Raw genomic sequence first — 25,635 nt, 5'->3', positions numbered from 1 at the left:
TATGAATCACACTCTCATTTTCTGTCATCAGAATAAGTTGTTAAAGGTGCAATACACTACTTCCGCCGCTTCACCGGAAGTTGTACCCACGTTCATTTTTACAGTAGCGCCCTCCGGAAACTTCAGTTCAGTTTATTTATAAAACACTATTTAAACAACAGGATGTTGTACCAAAGTGCTGTACAACCATTAAATAATCATACAATAAAAGTAAAGCACAATTATAAAACATGCAACATCACTTTAAGACAATTTAAAAAATTTAAAACACAGGCTCAACCCTCTTCACTCACAAAGGCTACACAAAGGAGATGCACCTTCAGACGACTCTTGAAAGAACTTCAAGTTTAAAGCAAGTCTAATATAGGATGGTAGACTGTTCCATCTCTTAGGTGCTGCAACTGCAAAAGCCCTGTCACCCCTTCACTTGTACTTTGTCCTCAGAATACTTAAAACCCCTCGATCTGAAAACCTTAAAGACCTGAGTGGCTTGTAAACCTGATAGATAGGGAGGGGCTAGGCCATTTAAGCCCTTGTAAACATAAACTAAAAGTCTAAAATCAATTCTATCTTGGACTGGCTACCAGCCCAAAGATGCCAAAATAGGGGAAGTATGGTCATACTTGCGGATCCCTGTCAAGAGGCTGCAGCATTTTGAACTAGTTGCAGCCGATTTAATGTTATTTGACATACGACCACTTACTGAGAATTACAGTAGTCAAGTCTAGAGAACACAAAAGCATGAATCAGCTTCTCCAGATCTTTGAATGATAGAAATGATTTGACCTTAGCCAAGAGTCTTAGATGAATGAAAGCAGATTTCACAACTGAATTTATCTGTTTGTCAAACTTCAAAGTATTATCTAGCAATACCCCTAAATGTGTAAACACTGGTTTACAAAAAGGGGTCAGCTCACCTAGATTAGGCAAGTCACGCATAGCAGGCCCTCCAAACCAAACAAGTTCAGTTTTACTTGCATTAAAATTTTAAAAATTACTTGACAACCAGGCCTTAATCTCATTTAAGCAGGTTATAAGGGAGTCCAGCATAATTGTTTTTATTTATTTATTTTCTTGCACAGGCAAATAAATTTGCGTGTTATCTCCAAAAAAAGTGGAAAGAAATCCCATGTTTGTGAAAGATTGCCCCTAGTGGTAGCAGGAATAAGGCAAATAACATAGAAGCAAGAATGGCTCCTTGAGGTCACATGTCAATGGAGCAGACGAGGAAAAAGTCTGGCCTAGATTAACAGAAAAACTTCTATTTGACAGAAAAGATCTAAACCAATTTAGAGCACCTTGAATGCCTGCCACTTTCTCAAGGCGTGAGTCAAGGTCAGTTGTGTCGAAGGCTGCAGTAAGATCTAAAAGCATAAGAACAACAGATTGCCCAGAATCACTTAACAAAAAAATATAATTTAAACTTTTAAGAGGGCAGACTCTGTACTATGATTGGCTTTTAAACTTACTCAAATAGTTCAAGCACAGCATTGTGGTCCAAAAAAACTCTGTAATTGGTTAAGAACAATCTCTCAAGAGCCTTGGATAAAAATGGCAGCTTGGAAATTGGTCGGAAATTCGACAAGACAGACCGATTGAAATTTGGCGTTTTGAGAAGAGGTTGAACTACAGCATGTTTCAGAGATAAGGGCACCGTGCCGGAAACAAGACTACTATTAATAATAGATAGGATACTGGGGCCAATAATGTCAAAGGCCTTTTTAAAAAGTCCTGATTGATTGCTGTTACCAGGACAGTTTGTAGGTTTCATCCGACCTACAGTATCTGTCAGGCAAGAGATATTGGCTCATAATGGGTAAAGGTGGCAAAACACAGAGAGGAAGCTGACGGATCCGAGTTGTGATTAACAATCTCAGATCTAATTGCTTTAATAAGATTTTAAGGTTCTCGGGGGGTATATGGGAACAGGAGTCCAGTTAAATATTGAGGAGCCATTTTAAAATCAATCCTGTATTTGATAGGGAGCCAGTGTAGAATGGGTCTAACATGATCGTACTTGCGCTTCCCTGTAAGAAGTTGGGCAGCGGCGTTCTGTCCTAGCTGAAGACGTGAGATAGCGAGATGACACAAATGCATGAAAAGCCATTTCGAATTTGTTCATGGATAAAAAGGGCTTAACTTTGGTGAGAAGACGAAGATGATAAAAACATGATTAAACAACGGCATCAAATTTAAGACTGCTGTCCAATAAAAAGCCCAAATTTCTGGTGCACTGGGTTTGGTGTGGGGAAAGGGAGTCCAGTCCAAAAATTACTTGTCAACCACAGCTTTAGCTCATTTAAGCACCCTAACCCGAATTTTTTGTCACGGTGCAAAGCATATAAATGTGCAGGTTATTCCATTGCCCTTATGTTGTCCACTTTATGTATTTATTTCTTCCTTCACATTTGTTATAGTATCAATAGTTTCATGAATATTTATGGTTTTAAAAATATTTTGGAGCCCCTATCCCCACCCTAAACCTAAACAATTATCAACTATTCAAAACGCAACACACGAGTGAAAGTACAGTCACAGGTATTTATTGCATACATTGACCAACAAACAGTATGTTACAAAGCAACTCGCATTGCAAACCTGAATTGAAGCCATAAGATAAATTTATACGAAGTCAGTGAATGCAACACGAAGTCAGATATCATTCAAACAGTAGACGTCACGACAGTAAACGCTGACGTTTTACTTCATCTGGCAGTAATTTTAATCATGCGTTTAACCCGAAAGTTCTGGGATGTTAAGATTTACTGTGAATGGTGCTCCATTTAGTGTAGGGATGCACCGAAATGAAAATTCTTGGCCGAAGCTGAATAAAAATTAAACACTTGCCGAAGGCCGATTTCCAAACATCGAACATGGCCTTTTGCATTTCTTCTATTTATTTAGCCTTATTTATAATTTTTTTCACTATTGCACAAACTGAATGGTCAAAATGTGCTTTTTATATTTTGTCTTGCTTTTCAATATAATACAATATAACTTAAAATAAAATGGAGCAAAACAAGTAGGCTAAATTAAAACAAAAAAATTGAGCCCTCTCCCTTCTTGAATAGCCTAGATATTAAGCCTATAACTGACTGCTGAAAGAATGTACTGTTGAACATTCGGTGCATCCCTAATTAGTGTATTTTCCCCTTAAAAATCGATCTCGGAAAGAACTCTGTAAACTTGGAATATTTGTATGTTAAAAAACAAAATGATTGTGACTGTTTTTATGCTGTCTTATGTTATATAATAAAAAAATGGGCTACGTTGCTCAAAATGCGTGGATGGTGTAATGTAAATACAGTTGATCCTGACAGTTTAAATTGAAAGTTACACTAATATTTGTCATAATTGCAAAATTATAGTGCAATATATCATTTCATAATGATCGTAGACAAAAGCTTCTCCTGCTGCAGATAGAGGCGATAATTCAGTGAATGGTCCGATGTGTCGTATTTAAGGTAAGAAACAAACAAACAACTTTTTTGTCGTATGGAAATGACAAAAGGAGGACAGGTTGCAAAATTATAAACAAATTTTGTGACCATGGCTGTTTCCTGCAGGAAATAGTAATTATACTAGTTTCTACTTCAACGAGCCGAAGAGAGCGCACGTCACTCCTCTTGTCGTTAGGTTGCACTGGCTCCCTATAGTCACTCATATCCAATTCAAATCCCTGCTCTTGGCCTACAAAACCACCACTGGTTCCCCATATCTTCACTCGCTAATTCAGATTTATGTACCCGCCCGATCCCTGCGCTCTGCAATCGAACAATGTCTTGTGGTGCCGTCCCACAAAGGGAAAAAATCACTCTCACGCACTTTCTTCGGATGTGTTCCACGACTCTGGAATGATCTCCCTCTTGCCACAAGATGAACAGATTCTGTAGCGGTCTTTAAGAATCGGCTAAAAACGCATCTTTTCTGTCAACATCTGACCCATTAGTACAGTCTTCTACTTCTTTTCTACTTTCCTATCCCCCCCCAAAAAATTCTTAGCTTTGTATACTGTTGTAAGAGGGGTTGTTGTGTGGATAGAAGGAAACACTCTTCGGAAGGGTTCGAACAAGATAAGGCAGGCAATCACGAGCGACAACATTAACTTTTTAGCTTACTTTAATAGCCGAGCCGTCTTCCATGGTGGCTGCATCTCTATGCACCCCTCGCTCCTCTCCTCGCGCATGCACGTCAACTCAATTCAACTCATAACCCAAATTTCACAATAAATGTCCCCAATACATCTCACATTTTTCAGCCCTTAGAAAAATAAATGTCCTCATTTCCAGTATACCGAACTAAATCTCCTTGAGAAAACCAACACATTGTCAATAACAAAATATTAATACAATGGAAGAATGCAATGAAAAAAAAAAAACTTTAAGAACAGAGAAAAAAACAACAACAAAAACAAAAGATTTGTATCTCGTAACCCTGTGTACAAAACCAAATTATCAACTTTCTTTGTAAACATTAATTTTCTTCAACCCAATAATCAAATCCTGTTGTCACAATACTATACTGCATGAAAACAACCAACAGTTTAAAAAAACAACAACAACAAAAACATGTTCAGCAATACTTTCAAAATAACATATGTGAAAATATATACAGCAAAGAAAATTCAATCAATAAGTCAATTACATTATCAAATATCAATGCCAACCTCAACATGAAAACTTTCTAGGCCGTTTAATAACACGCCCTGAGCGGGTTACCGCACCATCTGAAAAACAGTGCTCCCGCACTGCAGAAGTTGCTCTTTCAAGCACTGGGAGTGGCTGTTGCACTGACCGAAGAACCTCAGGCATACGGCCTGAAGGCCTACGCATATGAGGAACAGTGGGTATGACCTGGTCCCTGTTCCCCTGAACCTCAAGCTCTTTTGACATGAAAGGAAGAGACCCCGACAAGGCAGTGAACGTTGGTTGTGCCCTTCGACCCCCTTCATCAACACTCTGACCTGCACCTGTAGAGGAGCGAACTAGTGCCTTCCAACTTGACCTATAGGGTTTTAAGCGATCATAATGCACAACTTTGGGCTCTGCATTAACCCTACTCTGATCCAACACTGTGTAAATGATACCATCCATATCCACAGAAATAACCTGATAAGGTCCTTTCCATTTTGGGTCTAATTTCTTTCTTTGTGTGGTAGGATCATTCATCCACACCCGATCTCCAACTTTAAAAGGCTGAAACTTAGTATGCCTGTTGAAATAATACTCACGCCTAAGACTCTGATCAACCCCATTGTTGAATACTTCTTGGAACACAGTTTCCATACGACCGGCTAAAGCATTACCATAGGTTTGTGGAGTCTCCATGGTATCACCTACAGGAGAATCAATGTGAACATGCACAGGCAAGCGAGGCTCTCGACCGTGAACTAGGAAAAACGGTGAATAACCAGTGCTAGAATGAGGAGTAGCATTAAAGGATAGTACCACTGCAGGTAAATACTGATCCCATTCACCTTCCCTGTGAAAAAGAACTTTAGCCAACTGATCCTTTAAAGTTCTGTTGAACCTCTCAACCATTCCATTACCACGAGGATGGTATGGGGTGGTCCGTTTCTTTTTGATTTTTAATCTGTCACAGATGTCATGTAAAATCTCAGACTCATACTGACGCCCCTGATCGGAAAATAGTTCTTCTGGAACACCATGCTCTGGTATGTACTGCTCACAAAGCAACTGTGCTACTGTACCAGCTTTCTGATCTGCCATTGGATATGCATTGACATATTTGGTGAAATGATCTTGCACTACCAACACATACCTATGTCCTTTGGAAGTAACAGGCATTTCAGTAATATCTGTACAGACCATCTGAAAAGGTCTCACAGCCATAATAGACTGGAGAGGTGCCCGACGTTGAGGAACAGGATTTCTCCTGGATTCACAAGCAACACATGACTCACAGTATTCCTCAATAGCCTTTCTCATTCCTGGCCAAAAACACAAACTCTGAGCTCTTTTGAGTGTGCGCTCAGCACTATAGTGTCCCGAACATGGATCACCATGTAAATAGTGCAAAGTGTCCGAAATGAGAGCATCAGGAATAATCACTTGATAAACTTCAGGTTTACCTGGGGCAAGACGAGCTTTACGACAGAGCACGCCACTATTCAACCCCAACCGGGGAAACTGCCACCATAAATGTCTCATCTTCCCATGTACACGTCTAAGACTAGGCCTCTCCTGATTCTGCACCCAATCATACACCTGTGAGAGCCCAAGATATTCTCTCTGGTATAGGGAAATGTCTTTTCCATCAGTACACAAAGAAGTATGCCATAGGTTTACCCTCGACACATTGTTCCTGACAACATCACCTTCAGTTAAGCAAATCTGAGGTTGTGCCCTAACCTGACAATCTGTGCAGCTACTGCCAGCAGAAACAGCAATCTGAGAGATGATACTCAAGTCATCTGTTTGAGTACATACCGCCTTTTTCAGAGGTACCTGTGTTGTCTGTGGCACTACAGGAATTCTCGACATAACATCTGCATTTGTGTGTCTCTTTCCATCTTTGTGTACAATCACCCAGTCAAATGGATCCAATTCCATGGCCCATCGACCTCTGAGTCCTGTGGGATCAATGTCAAACTTCAACTTCCTAAGACCAACAAGAGGTTTGTGGTCTGTGACTATGGTAAAAGGGCAATTAGTCAAGTAATGAAGAAAATGCCTGAATGACCAAATTATCGCCCACAATTCATTGTCATACGTCGACCATCTCCGCTCACTAGGAAACAGTACATGACTAGCATACGCCACCACACGTTCGTTGCCATCCTGAATTTGAGCTAAAACAGCACCAATAGCGACATTAGATGCATCTGTACTCAGCACAAATGGCTTCTCGAAATTAGGAAATGCCATAACAGGAGGCGAAGTCAAAGCATCTTTCAACTGCCGAAATGCTGCTGCGCAGTCATCAGTCCATTCAAAGGGAACCTCCTTGTGTGTAAGTCTGTATAAGGGATGAGCTTTAAAGGCATAATTTTGAACAAAACGCCTATAATAACTACATAACCCAAGAAATGCTCGTACCTCTGTGAGAAACTGAGGTGTTGGCCAATCCCTCACCCGCTGACTGTGAGCTGGGTCCAGAGCTAACCCATCTTTCGAGACAACATGAGCCATGTACGTCACAGACGCCTTGCAAAACTGACATTTTCTAGGGTTAAGCTTAAGACCCACTACCCTAAACCTAACCAAAATGTCTGTGAGGTTCTGTAGATGATCCTCAAAATCTTTCCCCATACAGATTATGTCATCCAAGTAAATGACACACTTTGTCCAATGTAGTCCTCTAAGGACAAGCTCCATGAGCCTCTGAAATGTCGGTGGACTATTTTTGAGACCCATAGGCATCACCTTAAATTGGTACAAACCATCTCCTGTGGTAAAAGCAGTTTTATGTCTGTCTTGAAGGTCTAACTCTACCTGCCAATAGCCAGCAGACATGTCAATAATGGAAAAGTACTGAGAACCTGATAACGCATCAAGACTGTCATCCACCCTAGGTAAGGGGTGTGCATCAGTGACAGTGACAGAATTCAATTTACGGTAGTCTACGCAAAATCTGTAAGTATTGTCTTTTTTCTTTACCATGACTACCGGACTCGAAAATGGGCTATCACTGTCCTCAACCACATCTTGAGCTTTCAATTGTTCTACCTGACGGTGCATTTCTGCCTTGAGAGCAGGGGAGGTCCTGTACGCTCACTGCGACATAGGAGTGTCATCTTTAGTTCTGATTTTGTGAGTGACCACACTCGTTCTGCCATAGTCATGGGCATGCTGACTGAAAACATCAGAGAAAGAAGTTAGCAAATCTTTTAGACGTTTTTGTTGCACATCAGACAAGTCAGTATCAGAAATATCTGGAAATACAGGTGAAATGGATGTTGACATTGGAACAGTGCTAGCCACACAAGCTTCCTTAATGTTCACATTATTGACACATTTGTCTATCACCACATAGTCATCCTGTTTACCCTCTGACACAGAATAAAAAGTTCCAATCTGTGTGCCGCTGTGAAGAGAAATGTCATCAGAAGAAGGATTTACTACTTTCAGAAAAATTGAACCATGAACTGCTTTAGTAACAGTCCATGCAAATCCTACTTTTGAGTCCTCTTGATAATGAGGCTCAAATACACCTGTGTAACCATCAAGTTGGCAACCCTTATGAGGTGGTGAAAGTTAAGCTGAGACTAGTGTCTCTGAAAAGGAAGGAACAACTTGTGTGGTGGACACTGTAACACCCACAAGTTTAGGAACCTGCTGATTAACAGTCAAAAATGAAATAGAGTCCCCCTTCAGTTCAAGAGACATGGTCTGGGCATTCATCACAATCTTATGAGCAGACAAAAAGTCCCAACCTAATATAATTGGCTTTGAGCAGTTTCTGATCACTTGAAAAGAATGTGACACTGAATGCAGTCCCAAGGTTACATTTGCTGGTAGTGTACCCACGGAATCCAGTTTATCACCAGAAATAGATGTTAAAGGTATAAACTGTTTCACTAATGGTCTTTGACGTAAACTAGCAGTAGACATTCTGAAATCTTCACTTATAAGAGAAACATCAGCTCCACTATCCACAAAAGCATGAACTAATGTGTCCTCAATTATAAGTGGCACGTACTGAGTCATAACATCAACAGAATTTGAAATCACTTGTGGCTCACCAGTGTCACCAGAGGGCCTGACTTCATTAGCAGTTGGCAACTGGCCCACATTGTCAACTACTTGTAGTTTCCCTGGTTTTGGCTGACCTGTGAAGGAGACTGAAAGCGCACTCACCCTGGGCTTGGTGATCGGCGACTCCAACGCTTTGATGAGTAACTGTCCAGCGACCTGTCTCGCTGACCATGGTCATGTCGAGATGAGTGCTCAGGTGAATTTCGACTTTCAATGTGTTGTCCATGTTCATGTGATCTCCTGGGACTCAGAGTATCATAATCGGCACGTCTGCGTGATTCCCAGTATGCTCTATCACCACTCGTGTCTCCGTAGGAAGATCTGCCTCGATCATAAGAGTCAGAGTTATTATGTGAGTGTCTGTCATACCTGCGCCATTCAGATGTGCGCCCTCTGTCACCATCCGGAGTGGGGCTGTGATGATGTCGGTCAGGCGAAGAACTGTGTCTGTTTGCATACCTCTGTCGGGTGATCTCCAGTTGTAGCTGATCCACTCTCTCTGACAAACGATCCAGAGTCGTCTGTAGTTTTGTAACATCACTTGACGTAGCAGAGTGAACCGCAGGAAGTGCTGTGGTTGCAGGAGTACAAGGAGAGGCAGGTACATTCCATGGAGCTCCGGCGAGAGATCCAGCTGGTGGTGAAGTCCACTGTTGTGAGTATGATGGTAGCAGAACTTTGCTAGCTCGATGTGCTTGTTCAATTTGAAGAGCAAGGGTAAGTGCAGTATCCAGTGTGTCCACACCTTGTTCATGTATACAGAGCTGGAGGTAAGGTTCAATGCCAGCAATGAAACGCCTAAATTTTTCTCCATTCTTTGCATTAACCTCATAAGTGGGAAAAGCTTCGTCCACCAAACGGCTAATTTCAGCAGCAAAAACTTGAAGAGCTTCTCCAGGCATAAGTGTGCGAGCATTAACATAACTTTGAAACGTGGACAGATAAACTCTTTGGCCAAAAACACTTGTCATTTTCTCTTTCACCAGTTTGTAGTCTTTCTTTGTTTCACTCGGCAAACTGTCCCAATAACTAAAAGCTGTACCACCAAGGCAAGTGGGCAAAAGCTTGGATAACCTGTCATTATAGAAATCAGAGCTGGCCTCCACAAAAACTTCAAATCGTCTGCACCAGCAGAGAAAATCTTCTTTCCCATCCCCCAAAAACATGGGCGGGAAATGTCCAGCAAAGTGATGCATTGAATGTGAGGTACTGTGCACGGGCACGTCATGCTCTGCATCTTCTTCACTCATTGTTTTCCAAACACATGAATGTTTAGCACACAAAAATAAAAAGTAACGTTACAGGCTTACCGCAAAAACGTAAGAAGAGAAAAAACTGTGCCAGCGCAACATTAATGTTACTTGTTGCAGGCAAGTGTATCTTCAAACAGTGTGTTTAACTTCAACAAAAGTATAAAAGTACGTGAATTTTCTCAAAAACTCCAAAAGGGAAGTCCGGAAAATGAAGCTGGTTTACCTTTGCGTAACTCCGTTATAGTCACACCACCGCAAAACACAAACGAAAGTCCGAGCCACTGTAAAAAAATACAGCGAAAAACATACGTCGTGCACAACAGCAGGCTTTCAACTTAAACTTCACGTCGATGTCCTCCACATCGTACTGCCGCATCCATCTCATGTAAGTTAGTCCGACTGCCCGCCGAAAAAAACTCTGTTCACATGCTACAGCACATCTTCCAAACCCGCTGCCACCAATTAATGTAAGAGGGGTTGTTGTGTGGATAGAAGGAAACACTCTTCGGAAGGGTTCGAACAAGATAAGGCAGGCAATCACGAGCGACAACATTAACTTTTTAGCTTACTTTAATAGCCGAGCCGTCTTCCATGGTGGCTGCATCTCTATGCACCCCTCGCTCCTCCCCTCGCGTATGCACGTCAACTCAATTCAACTCATAACCCAAATTTCACAATAAATGTCCCCAATACATCTCACACTGTGATAGACTGACTGAGACCAGTTGTACTGCACCTATGCATTGTTGTTCTTTCTGCTACTGTTTTTCCCCTACTTTGTACGTCGCTTTGGATAAAAGCGTCTGCTAAATGTAAATGTACGCAGTGTAAACATTTTGTTTGTATGTATCTTTTCCTCCATAGTTAGTATTCTCTTCCACAAATCACGTTTTTCCATCTAGGTCAAGCTGTATTATTATTTTTCCTTTGCTCCTACATTATGCTTATTACACACAGAGGGACGCGCAGCAGCACACAAACATGCCAAATATTAAAAATAAATGGACTACAATGTAAAAGATTATTATTGTGTGCATAATGATAAAAAATACGGCCTGTCCTGTATATGGTCTGCTCGTGCGCTTTAACCTTGCTCACGAACAGATGCGTTTCCTCTCTGGATAAGCACCAGGTCTCTGCTCTTGCAAATTCCATGGTGTAAATAGCAAATCCGCCATGGCGCGAATGCAACTGGCTCTTAAAGGGAATGGGAGATGAGACTCTGACTGGTTTACTGCACGTTTTGCCCAAAACACACCCTCATTAAGAGAATTGTGAAAACCCGTTTAGACCATGCGCCCAGGTGCGCTGACTGTTTTTCCGTCGTTAAACTAGCAAAAGTGGATTCGGACACGCCCCGAGTGCACCTGCACCGTGTGCTTTAGACTATGCGCTTAGATCGTTAAAATAGTGGCCAAAATGTTGTGCACAAGTTCGTTAATTGGCTCGCGTTAATCACCCCTTAAGATGTTCCCACTATTTTTCATTTTATTTAATTTTGAACTTTGACAGTTGCTCAGCTCCCGTGGTATTATGTGATAGTGTCCGTCCAATGCACACTCACAAATCTCGACGGAAGCAGTAGACCATCTGGGTATTTCTCGCCTACTGTTTTTTGCATACTTAGGTTCAGACATAATATTTATGACCTAATTTTAACTACTATATAGTATGGAAGTAGGCAAATTCATGCTTCAGTGGGTGGCAGGAAGAAGCAACTGTTCAGTACTGCACCTGACAAGTGAATGAGTCGTGCTAATCACTTATTGTCCTTGTTTGTGCCTCCTTGATTTTTAATTTAAACCATATTTGTCCGTTTGGACATGTGACTATGAACAAAGTACAAAGTACATCTATAAATATGCAGAGTTTGTGGAGATGGATTTTAGCAGTTTAATGATTGTTCGTAACATGTTGTTTTAATGGGTCTCTTTTACTAACTGTTTTATCCTTGTTAATTGTCTGACAACAGAAAATAAGTAAATGAGCATTATTTTCCTTTAATAAAATGCAGTTTATGATAGTATAAGAGAAGCAAAGCAGTCCTGAAGAACTTACACTAGTCAGATACGTTGTGATGATGTTATGGATATGCTAATTTGCATGTGACGTTATATAACGACATTTAGCAACTTTCCAAATAGGCTTTAGCTATTTTCCATTGACACAACACAACACTCGTTTAGCCAAAAATCTTCAAAGCGTCAACAAGCTACCGCATTATTGTTGTTTTGATCGTGTGCCCTCTAGCGGCGGTTTTTACAAACTGTAGCTTTAAATATAGAATGGTCGAAAACAATCTTAAGAAAGTAATACAGTTTGCAAAAATAATACTCAACTTTATTTTGGTAATAGGTAATAATATGCGTTCTCTCCAGTGTTTCGTCATTGGCCCCGCCCCTCTCGTTTCCTGTATTGTTTCCCGGCCGTGTTAGATTAGCCTCACCTGCCCTGTGTCCTTATCCTTCGTTTGTCTTCCCTTTAAAAGATCCTTGTGTTTCTTGTCTTGTGCTCGATTGTTGTACCTTGTTTGTGTGCTCGTGTTGTTACCGGTCTCTGCCTTGTCCGTGAATCGTGAGTTTTGTGTGTTTGCCTTGATTACCCTGCCGTGTTTTTTTGTAAGACGTTTGGTCGAGTTTTTGAGTTAGGTTTTTTTGCTTCTCTTGTTTTACGTTTTACCCCCACGTGGGAAGTCTTTTGTTTTATATATATATATATATATATATATCTCAGTTTCGTTTTCCCCCTCGGGGGTGTTTTGTTTCTTGTCCAAATAAAAGTCTTTGTTAACTCCTTAACCTCCACTGCTGCCTGCATTTGGGTTCTGTCCACACCAGTCCATGACACATAACCGTGTCTTCAGAGGTGTGTTTAAGACCTTATATAATGAAGCGTTATGTTTTTACTACCTTGGAATGAGCTATTTCTATCTACGTACACCGCGTGTCCCATTGCATGCTTCGCCATGTTATTTCTCAGATCTGGGTAGATTACTTATGAATTGTAATCAGTTACTGAATTTATAAAATTAAGCGTTTCCCACAGGATTTTGTGCGACTATGCCGCAAGGTGGCGTCATGTGCGAATCAGCATATTCGTGACATTATCGCTTCATCATACTTGCATTACTCTCTGAACTGTTAGACACACTATGGTACTTTAATATATCTTAATGCCCAATAAAGCTGTTGTCCTTTACATATTTATATGATTAAAATATGTAATCATGTAATCCATAAAAAAGTAACTGTAGTCTGATTACGAGTAGTTTAAAATGAATACTTCAAGAGAGAATACAAGGCACTTCTTCCGGTACAAAAATGATAAAAAGCCTTTATTCACATCATGGCTAAAAACAAAAACACAGTAAAAAGTTAAAAATTTTGTACACTAATGCATTTCGGCTTCCAGCCTTCCTCAGAGTGTGTCAGATACAAGATTATTCTGAGGTGTGAAAAAAATTACTCACTGGCTGTGTCCAAAATCTCCCCCTATACCCTCATTCACTATTCCCTACATTAGTTCACTAATATAGTCCACTTTAAGGAGCGGGTGAAAACGAGTGAGTAAATTTGGAAACTCAGTGAACTGGAAATGCTATGGGTGCCATCTGCCGAGATGCGGGAATTCATTCAGCGTGAGCATCACGATAGATGGCTAGCAGTTAGCAGTGAGTGTGCAATGGCTGTACACTCGTTATTATGATACATCATGGGATTGAAAGAGTGCACTCAATAATGTCCACTATGAATTCGGACAAAACTAAAAATGGATGTCCCCTAAAATAGTGCACTATATTAGGGTATAGGGGGCTATTTCAGACACAGCCACTATGTAAGTTTGGGAGAAACCAAAAACATTGCCCCCCAATGTAAGCGGGCACCTATAATGGTATCAACCTTTATAAGATTCAATAGCATACCTCAACCAAGGAAAGGTGCCATACCAAAACATATTCACATAAAAAGCTAAATCTAATTCTTCATTCAGCCCAAGAAAACTGGTTGCTTTCAACTGATAAATCCAATAAGCTTCCTTTGCAGAAGTCTGTGTAGTCTATCACCCTTTTCTAATAGATTCAGTCACTGTTTCCAATCCAATCATTTTTAAGGTAGATCGATCAAAGTTATGTATAGATGCATAGTGCATTGCCATGGGATAGTCTTTGTTTTTTGTATGAATTGCATTTTTGTGACCCCATAATCTATCTTGTAGTCTACGCTTTTTTTGGCCCACGTAGAAGCAGTTAGAAGGACACTGAAGTCTATAAATCACATGTCATGAAACTGACAGGAAGGACCAAGACGCAGACAGCTAAATAACCAAAAAAATACTTTACTTAAATGTAAACACAAAACAAAACCCACAATGGGGCAAAACATGAAATCATAATAATCAAACAAACTAAACACCTCCCACGAGGGGGAATAAACTAGAAGGATCAAAAAGAAACAAAAACGTATACTTCTTAACAACACGGCAGGGCAAAGATTCTAGACAAGGGTAACTAGACAGGCACTATACACAATGAACCGGCACGGGACAGAGAAAACTAGGGACTTAAGTAGGGGAACACTAATGAGGGCAAATTACACAGGGCAGGTGAAGGGAATGAAACACTAATGGGGAGATTACCGGGAAACGAGGGGGCGGGGCCAAAGTATGCGACAGGAGAAACACCTGACGCAAAGTAACCACAATGGGTTACGTGTCTTCAACACATAACAAAACAAGCACAAAAGGCGTGGTACTGTCACGACCGGCTCTCACTAAATTCTTGGTGTTTCGAGTCTGACGTCATCATGCAACAGTGTTTTTTTTGGCGATTTTAACAATCATAGGTAGTTTAGATGGTTAGAGTAAGGTTAGGGTTAGGGTGTGGGTTAGGGTAAAGATTTCGTTAGACTTGAAACACAAAGTATTTAGTCAAAACCAACAAGCCATGCCCACGGATCTGACTCAAAACACCAAGGATTTAGTGAGAGCCTGTCACGAGTCACGACCCTGTCCACAGAGCTAGGAAACTACTGACAGGAAGGACAGGATCATGACACACATGTGTACTCTTACTATTCATTAGTGATCTAATTAAATACATTCTCTTAGTGCAAAAATCTACAAATGTTTTAGTTTGAATTACTTTTTCACAGTGATTAAGATACATTTGTCAGATGCTTTTATCCAAAGTAACTTGCAATGCATTTTATCTGTACATTTTTTTATATTAGTATGTTTGTTCTCTGCAACTAAACCCATAACCTCTGTGCTGCTTAGTTTAGCTACAGGGAATGTGGTCAAATGGGCTCAACAAAAAATTAATATTGGCAATTGCATCTACAGCGTTAAGCAATGCTGATTAATCTAATGAATCTTTTATTGCACCTCCAACAGAATCACACCAAATACCTAACCATTCTGTGGCCACATAATAACGTGATGCAAATCATCCTCGCTCACTCGCTCTCTGTATGCTCAATTGTTTCTTCTTAGAAATATCCGTGAGCCTGCTGTCTTTGGTGGTGACTGCCTGTGGTTTGGCCCTTTTTGGTGTCTCTCTCTTTGTTTCTTGGAAATTGTGCTGGATTCCATGGCGAGAGCGTGCCCTTTCAACCAGCACCAAGGAGGGGCATCCACAGCTTCCTCACCCCCGTCCACCACTTCAACCCCAGTCCATCTATACAGAGGTGGATGCCACCCTCGACCGCCGGAATAATGCCCGAGGTTCAGTGGTCAAAGAGACCACGGTGCCGCCCACTCCAGTCTCTCCAGCGGCCCCGGGATCTCTTCCTGCTGTGCCGGTGCCTGAGGCATCCCTAAAGATAAGCCACACCTCACCTGATATTCCTTTGGAGGCGGAGTCCAAGACTCAGGAGAACGGTGTCAATGGCAACACACACATGCAGAGGCAAATCACAGATCCTTCCTCAACCTGTGTCAGGTAAATAGACTTTTAATTATCTCTTGACAAGATAATAGGAATCAGTACCTCTGCAAGAGAGGAAAACAACCTCATAAGGTGACAGATGCCTAGTATTAACACAATCTTTTATTTAACAGTAATGGTATACATCTCAGTATACAGTCAAACCCAAAAATATTTAGACACCAGATATAATTTTTTAATGTTTTTACTTTTGGGTGCAGGACACTGTAGTTCATTCATGTAAGTGAGGATAGCAAAATAAAGTAAACTATGACATATTATACCTAAAAATTATTGCGTGGTAATTGGTTGGCCTAAATTGCCTAATATATATTTTCACATTTGTATAATATAATATGGCCTGTACACTTCATGAACATTTGAACTAGGTATGCTGAAGAAAAAAATTGCCAAATAACTATCAATGTGCAATGTGATAATGCTGAAAGCTATAAAAAATGTAATTATATTAAAATAGGTTTATGAGCTGAAATTGTATGACCAACATACATGATTCACATTCTTTATGGGAAAAGAAAGCATCACTAATCTTTCGGTCTTCAATAACTAAATATTTGACTATACACAGAAACCACTTCATTAATGCAAATCATTGTGATAAGCAGATCTGCAACATTTTTATAATTTCAATATGTTTCTCCCTTACTGTGTGGCATATTATATTTTGTATCTCTTTTCATGTTCATATTGCCACTCATTTGCATTATACAATAATTTTCTACTTTTTGTTTCTTATTGATCTTTCATCTTTCTGCTTTTCTAACATGCAATTTTTTATTTATTTACTCTCCAAGTTAACATCACATATTTAACTTTTTGTCAGCAGGCAAAGTTCAATTCGGCGTCAGATGAATCAATCAAACCCTGACTTCACAGTAAGTCAGTTTCAGAGGCAGGACTCTTTGACTGGTATGAGCCTCGGCCAGCTGAAACCAGAGCTCTACAAACAACGATCCCTGGATGGCGATGATAACCGAAGCAGTCACGTGGGAAGCTGTGGACGTCTCCACTTCATCCTCAAATATGACTGTGACCTGGAGCAGCTGATCGTCAAGATCCACCGAGCCCAAGACTTGCCCGCCAAGGACTTCTCTGGGACCTCTGACCCATATGTGAAAATCTACCTTCTACCAGACCGCAAAACCAAGCATCAAACCAAGGTGCATCGTAAGACTTTAAACCCTGTGTTTGATGAGGTCTTCCTCTTCCCTGTGGAGTATGCCGATCTGCCCACAAGAAAGCTGCACTTCAGCGTCTACGATTTTGATCGTTTTTCACGGCATGACATCATCGGCCAGGTGGTGGTTGACAACTTTCTGGACCTAGTAGACTTTCCCAGAGAGACCAAACTCTCCAGGGATATTCAGTATGTGTCTTCGGTGAGTAGCAAATGTGTATTGATTTTTAGTTGTCTGACATTGTAGACAAAGACAGTATTATTGTAGACAACATCATTTTAAAATGAATTTAGTGTATTTATTTTGATTTTGTGTCATTTAAAATAGCATTTGCACCATTTTTTATGAAAGTTAAGAGTGAAAGTACCTGAAAATATTGTATGGTGTAACTGGCAAAGAATGAGAAATATTATATATTTTATCTACCTAGATGCAATGTAAACATATTCACAAAAATTAATAATTTATTTAAAAATATCACACGAAAATAGATTTTATTAGGGTTATCTCTAAAATTAAATGTAATGCTTTTTGTAATGTTTATTGGGACATATACTGAAAACACCTTTGTTTTTTAAATAATATTTGAGAAATTATGTAAAAATTATTAGAAAACATAGTAATACACTAAACTGGATGCTTCTCTTTTATTTCACATTAGTTTTCCTCTAAATAATTATACTTTTATGGAAAATTCTGGTTATGCCAATTGACACAAACCAGTTACACCACCATGTTGCTTCTGGCATTGTTTGTTCAATACATTAACACTGAAAATCAAGCATGATGGTCAACAAGCTCAGCTGAAGTGGTTTTATTTTTTTTCAATACTGAAAAAACATCTGATAACAAGAAATCATCATATCTCGTAGTGTAATTTCAGTTAAAGGGTTAGATCAGGGTTAGAATGAAAATTCTGTGATGAACTAGTCATCATGAAGTCGTTTCACAATCATAAGACCTTTTTTCATTTTCAGAACACAAATAAAGATAGTTTTGACGAAGTCAGTGAGTACAGAGATATGATTAAAATATTTCATGTGACTACAGTGGTTCAACCTTCATTTAATGAAGCGAGAAGAATATTTTTTGTGCACAATAAAACAAAAACAACAACAATATTCAATAAGTTGTGGATAAGGCACCACTTTCTCAAACATACAACATTAAATACTTGAAAATAGTTTCAAATAGTAGTTTAGTTTAAATGACGTCCTTAACTAGTGATATTTGACTAAATTGGCCCCTAACAGAAAGGTTTGTAAGAAGTCCAATGGTGTAACTTAAATTGATGTTTATTTTCAAATAAAATGTGAAAGGCATGAATGGAGACCTATCTAAACACATAGCCTTGATGGGACTATTTCAAATGACATTTTTAAAGTTTAAACAATAAAGTAATTGAGATTGTGAAAAAGAATAACAGAAGTCGAGTCCCGATTGGAAATGTGAAGTGGAACTGGGGATGGAGAAGGGTAATTTGCTTCTGAGCAACGCGATAAGCTGCTGAATGAAATTTAAAATGGAAGCTGTGATAGCGTCATATTTCTATAGGTAGATGAGGATCAGCTGATGCAAGCTTGACTCACTTGACCTGCCAGAACTAACGCTATACGCTTGATTTCCTGTCTCATATGTCGTCTTGCACAATATTAATAAAATTACTCATTGAATGGTGGTTAACCCACATTGACACTTCATGAATTTGATTTGACTTACATGATTCCCCAAATTAATTATAATATTCAGAACAATGGCGTTCCATTTCCTGTTATTTACTATTAAAAAGGGCTAAGATTATCCCAAGATAACTGATATGATTTGTTATTGACAATTTCACCTCTTTTAAACAAAAACAATTATTTGGTATCAAGTTTTTACGGTTACACCACATTGACATTCCCCAAATATTCCCTCAAAATGAATTTAAACCAGATTTTTAGTCTTGGTCCCTAGCAAAGAGAAAGTATACAAGTAATTTTCTAATATATTTTGAAATTTTAACTTTTTTAAATGTAATTAAACCACAGGGACACAAAAAATGAGCGTGATGTCATTGACACATAAACAGGTTTCCCAAACCTCCCTCAACTTTCATAGTAATTTGTTTTTTGTCCAAATAGATGACACCAATCGACTCTTATCTTCATCTTATACTTGCTCGACTGCTTGTTTTAATGTATCCCATTTTTCTTCATTGTCTTTCTGCCTCCATTCTCCTCCCTCATCATTATCTCTACATATGCCTCAGAACATGAGGATGAGCGATCACATGCAATATAGTGTTGGGTGTTTAGAGAGAATGGCTTTTGAATTGGACAAGATGGTTGCATCTCTCTGTTGTTTAACCTGTGGGAATGGGGATTTGGGTTCTCTGTTTCTGTTATGTTGCCACTTCACAGATCTTTACCCAACAGAATTTCACCATACAAAAAAATGTCTGTACGGGTTTGTGCCATCAAGATGTTTCCTCCATCTATACCGTAGACAGTGAAAACATTAAAAATTTCAGTCACACTTAAAATGAACTCTTACTCAATAATTTTGTTAATGTGTTCTTTGTAAGAAATGTGATTGTTCAGCTAAAAAGGTGGTTTAAAAATATGAAAAGTGAAAATTGAAAAATGAAAAAATATTTGTTATTATTATACCTCATATATAATTTGTATAGGGATGGTGAATGAGAAAATGTTAGAATTTTGTGATGAGGGGCTGTTAGTGTTGCACCACTCAATGATGCCAAATGTCTTTTGCGTGTGTCAATAACCAAAATGTAATATACTGAATGATCTTTTAGAACTGTAGAAGGCACAATATTCAGTAAGAATCACTTAAAGTTTGGTCTGTTCTTCAAAACAAAGCTATTGTGTGTCATTTCAGAAGAAATTAAACATAGAAAATGTTGAATAGGCTATTTTTTGTCCCTTTTGCTCTTACTATGTAGATCCCCAGTTTTTTTTAATTAGTTTTGTGTTCCCCAGAGGAAAAAGTATTTGGAACAACACAAGGGTTCACTTAAGTGCTAAATTTTATGAAAACACTAAAGGCTGTCATGGCATATTGATCTAGCACAGTTTTCACTGGTTATGAGGCACAAACTCATCAAAACCAACAGATTCGTTCATGTTCCTATGCATCAATGCAAACAGTTTGTTTAAGGCATCTGCAAATCTATTTCAGCTAGATCTATAAACCATAACCCAATTCAAATCACATATCAACACTTCAGTCACCTGGAAGGTATAGACCACTTAGGAAGATGTAAAAACTGGTCGAGAAGCACTTCCACTTTCATTTGTATTTATTTTTTATCTGACATATAGAATTTAATTGAATCTTAAAGATGTGTGTTTAACATTTAAATTCATTTATAAATGTTCTTTTTTTGTATTCTATTCATACGTTTGTGCAGTGTTAAAAACACTGAAACAGTTATAGCAATCTGGAGTCAGTCAATAGAGTGGTTTCCCAGTGCATAGTAATATACTGACTGTGAGTGGGATTACTAAATACAGCCACTGGCGAATATCTGAGATTAACAGAACCTAAGAGACGTTTTGATATTCACAGCCCCATGTTTTCTTAAGTAAGGATCATCTAAGAACTAGTTAATGAGACAGATCTACCGTGATCTGTCATAACACTCTACAAACACTAAACTCAGAGTGCTGGAGAAAATGAGGGGTTTGTCCCGAAGGAACAGTAGCTCAGTGCAACCGTAAATGAGAGAGAATTAACAGTTCATTTTTCAGAGCCAGAGGAAGCATAAATTATGTTTATCTCATCTGTCTCTGATTTCCTGAAAATATGATGCTTTAACCATGCAATTACTCTTAAATCAAGGCATCTCAATGCTAAGCTTTCATTGAACAATTTGGTGCTTCCTTGCTATAATTGCCTATATTATAACGCCTTTTTACACAAATCTAAATAAATTACCATACAAAGTGATCGTAATGCAAAACTATTCTCTTACAGAACAGCCACATGAATTTTACATGTGAAAAACACATTAGCCAATTTTACACCTTCAGGTCAAACCACTCTTTTTGCTGATCCATTCCATGCCGATCAGGGCTGATTTACTTTGGGGCGTCACTTCGCACATTCTACCAACAAGAGAATTCAGTGCCAAAAATGGTTTTTAATTGTCCCGTACAGAACTTGACCGAACTAGTGGCAATACAACCGTAATCGCTTCTTGTCAGAGGTGGGCAGTACTTGAAAGGATACTTTAATTCTGTCTTGAATTACTTACCCTGAAGTCCTATGATAACCTTAGGACCTCCGTTTATCTTCAGAACACAAATTAAGAGGTCTGTGAGCTTTCTGACCCCCGCCCATATACCGCAACATAACTGACATTCTGCGCTTTATGTGTCTCATAAGTGAATGGTCCTGTTTTTAATTATTATTTTGGTTGTGCACCCACAAACAGCATCTTTTTGGTATAAGACATTATGTAATTAAGTTTCCAGAGCGTCAACTTTAATGCAATGTCAAATAGAACATAAAAGCATTATAAATATAATGTCTCGGTAACGACTGTAACCTCTGTTCGCTGATAGAGGTAACGAGACATTGTGTCAAGACAGAAAGGGTTTTGAACTTGAGAACCTATCATCTCTGAACGTAGATTTCAAAAGGCCAAGAAACTTGGCTCCCGTACATACGGGTATGTAGCGAGGAAGGCGGGACGAGAGCCGTGGGGCAGGAAGGCGGGGCCGGTGGCGTGAGTGATAATGAGTATCAGCTGTGCATGCACCGGTCCCGCATGCCTCACGGGGGAGCTAGGGAGCATAAGAGGACGAGCGACAAGACTGCCGAGGAGAGAGGACCGGGCCCGGAAATGTTAAGTTTTATTTATGTTTGTGTGGCCGGCAGTCGACCGTGAGGTGGCTGCCGGCCTTTTACTTCCGTGTTATTGTTTGTTTATTTTTTATTAAAGTTTATTGTTTAAATGATGCCGTTCCCGCCTCCTTCCTTCCCTACATTGAACTTTGTTACAGGGTATAAAAGGCAAATGGAGTGCCCATTCATTCAGGTTTTGTGCTGAGGAACCTGGGAGGCATCTCCTGGTCGAGGCTGTGGCCTCGCCTGGCTGGTTACCAGAGAAAAGTGATTAGTGCCTAAACATCACCCCGATCGGTGGAAGTAGGGAAGGCTAGAATAGTGCACTCACTCACCTGGTGAAGGGGAAAATGCGTTTACGCAGACATGCGCCCAGCGGGCCACTGGGCTTACCTGTTGGTACCGTGCAAGACACGGGCTGACACTGGCTCCACAAAGCTCCGCAGCTCTGCATATGTCTGCCAGAGAGGTGCTTTGTGCCAGTGCCCACGAGGAGGTTACACCCTCCCCAGGGGGAGTGCCTGCCGGTTCACCACCTGGTCCGCTTGTCACACAGCTAGCTGTGCGCTAATGCATCCATGCTGATGTGGTCCTTGGTCAGGAAGTACCAAAACAGAAAATGGGTGGTGTCCGGAGAGGAGAACAGGTCTACCCTTACCTGCCCAAACAGCACCCAAATGAGCTAAACTTTGTAGGGGTGGGGCTACCACCCTCCGCGGTGTGTAACCTGCCGAGAAAGGGCATCGGCTGTCAGGTTCATTATGCCCGGCATATAGTAGTGCAAGGTCCGTAGCTCCTGCATCATCTTCTGTGTCGCTCTTCCCCACGTGCAGATCTTTGAGTGCCTTGCCTTATGTACTTGCAGGACAGTCATGGCGTGCAGGTTGAAGGCAGCCTGACCCGCAGCAGTGTAAGTTTTCGACACGAGTTGCCGAAGTTTACACGTCTTGGAAAATGCACTGTGACAGAACACTCGACCTGGGGCACATCGCCATAAACCTTATACTCTCACAGAGAACGGGGCGTTCCACGACTTTGTGAGCTCACGCAAATCCGGGAAAGAAGGCACCAGGGCACAACCAGATTCGCTTATTAGGACTAGGTGTTATAATCCCACTATTTCAGCACAGTTGAATTGGCCAGTTGGGCATTTCCCACACCTTATGCATGACAGGGGGAGCAGTCAAGAATATGAATAAAGGAAAGGAGGTCTGAGGTTTCACTGGGTTCGTCGGGTAGGCATCCTCTGTGTTTGGGGGATAAATGATTATAGAAATACATAGCATATGTATGTACCTTTCCTTGCTATTATTAGAGAGACATCTCATGAGTTGTGTGTCCGATCCCAGTTTCATCGCATCCATTATCCTGGGGGAAAGATGCCTTTTGGTGAGGTGCTGCTGATTATGCCCTTTCTATGTTTCCCATCAATGCGACACATCGTCAGCTGTGCACCTCAGCCTCATTGGGTGTTTCGGCCCTATATCACAAGACACCCTCAGCCAAGGGAGGCCCACCTCAGGTTGATCAGAACTGGGTGTGTGTCGCATTGTTACAAGGTCATCTGGCAGCCCATGCTGTATCCATCCGCCTCAACCACAGCCATTGGCCTTTTCTTTCCGCACCACTTGCCGTTCTTGATTATCCTCCAATGGACCTGTCCTCTGAAAGTGACTTAGATACCAGGCATTCAGCTGTGAGCGTCAGACATGGTCACAAGTCTCTGAGGTCCAAGTCAAGTCTCAAGTCTTTGAGTTTGAGTCTAAGTCAAGTCTCTAAAGTGGAGTCCAAGTAAAGTCTTAAGTCTCCAAGCTGAAGTCCAAGCCTCGTCTCAAGTGTCTGTTCTAATTTTAGCAATAGTCCTTGCTAGTTATTTTACTTAAAAGTGTATGAGGTTAAATATTAAATTTGCCACCTTCAAAACTGTCTAATAAAACACACAAACTTTTATCATTAATCTGCACTAATCAGTCCAAATTCGCAACTGTTGGTTATTTATGGTCATCCTTAATTTTGCGTTTTATACTATTAAAATATTTATTAATATATTAGCAAAACTAATTTTATATTTAGCACTATTTTAATTAATGTTTAAACGCATGTATGTTGCTTCTGAACAATATAAATCAGCCTGCATAAATACAGATTTTCGTGGTTTTATTGTGCTTCAGGTGTGGAATGTGAGCCACATTTGGTATTTTGTACATTGTACATTTTGTAAAGATGCCTTTAGACTGTGTAGTTTTTTTTTACAGAGCGGTCTTATACAGTATTAATCACGATTTCAAAATGTGTCTGTACACTGGGTATGGTCACGAGGGGAAATGCCCCTGGTTAAAATGCTCTGCCGCCGGTAGTGCACAAAACCTCTTTATTATATAACAATACATTTAGGGAACACTATCATCTCAGATCTATAACAGAAAACCTATAACAAAACTAGAATGACCTTTTCCTATCATGACAAGCAGAAACCCCCAGTTATCTTTAACCCAAGCCCTGAGGCGTACAACGGGTGTTGGACATGCATACTCACCGTCACCCCTGGGGTTTTCTGCACCTTCAAATGCTGTCAGAAAAGAAACTCATAGATTTGCAAGCCATAGACTTGCTAAAATTCTTTACAAAAAGATACAGGGCCATTAAAACATACTATGTACTATGGCATATGCATAGAGTACAGTTGGTATTTTATATTGATTTTAATTAATCATTTGTTTCACAACATTTTGATTTAAAATATCTATGTTTATACATTTTAAACCCCTTTAAGACACCAGGAAACATAACATCATTAGATCCATGTAAACCATGTTGTTGATGTTCACATTGTAGAGCTGATAGTTCTCAACATTATGGCAGTGGCTTCTCAGTGGAATCTTTCTTCTTCAGCAGATTGGATGAAGTTCTGATAAATAGGTGTTGAAAAGCTTATCTCACTTTCTCGGCAGAGTTATTTCCAGAGCAAGTGATAAAACGGCTGTTACTTTTCAACGCTGACTTTGGTGCTGTAAAACTCACGATGGGCGTTTACTACTCAGCGAGTGCATGATTTTCAATAAAAGAGTGAATTCATGAACAAAAGTAAAAATGTATAAATCAGTCAATGCATCATAAAATGAATGCATTCTAAAAATAGATATATTTATTATATTTAGAGTAAACTTTGCCTGTTTCTGTCTTTAGGATAATGTTGATCTGGGCGATTTGATGTTTTCTCTTTGCTTCCTGCCTACTGCTGGACGTCTGACCATCACCATGATCAAAGCAAGAAATCTGAAGGCCATGGATATCACTGGAGCTTCAGGTGGGCACTGTAAATCAAGGATTAAAGCACTAAGGCATTTTGTATAGCTTTACTTCTGCATACAGAAATGTACTTAGTGTTATAATACATTTTAAAAATGATACAGAGTTATTTCAAATGTTAAAGTTTGACCTAATTTTCAGAAATGATTTATAATCATTAGATTTTACTAGTATTTATACATATAATACATCTCATACCCATGTTTTAAACTTATGTTACTTTGTTTTGAGCTCCAAAAGATTTTTCTTACAATAAAGTGGGCACAGACAACTACAATAAAAGCATGAAATCTGACTCGTGCAGTCTGCATTAAACTTAACATTTCATTTATATAGCAATATAATTGTTGACTTCGAAGATGTATTCGATAAATTCATTATTT

General features: G+C 39.7%; 1 protein-coding gene across 2 annotated transcripts in view; it reads left to right on the top strand.

Moving 5' to 3' along the window:
• Nucleotides 1-25,635, top strand: part of syt9a (synaptotagmin IXa) — a 54,308-nt gene that overhangs the window by 17,016 nt on the left and 11,657 nt on the right. The window contains exons 2-4 of one of the 2 annotated variants that reach the window (XM_057347819.1): nt 15,461-15,908; nt 16,741-17,293; nt 25,130-25,250. In XM_057347819.1, the coding sequence (XP_057203802.1) occupies nt 15,461-15,908; nt 16,741-17,293; nt 25,130-25,250 (1,122 nt within the window). Of the gene's footprint in view, nt 1-15,460; nt 15,909-16,737; nt 17,294-25,129; nt 25,251-25,635 lie in introns of both variants that reach the window. The other variant, XM_057347818.1, reaches the window with a different exon arrangement.

This window comes from Triplophysa rosa, linkage group LG12 (assembly GCF_024868665.1).
Source record: "Triplophysa rosa linkage group LG12, Trosa_1v2, whole genome shotgun sequence".
In the NCBI taxonomy this organism is placed as follows: domain Eukaryota; kingdom Metazoa; phylum Chordata; class Actinopteri; order Cypriniformes; family Nemacheilidae; genus Triplophysa; species Triplophysa rosa.
Note: the sequence above shows the minus strand (reverse complement) of the source record. Positions and strands in the feature narration are given on the sequence as shown.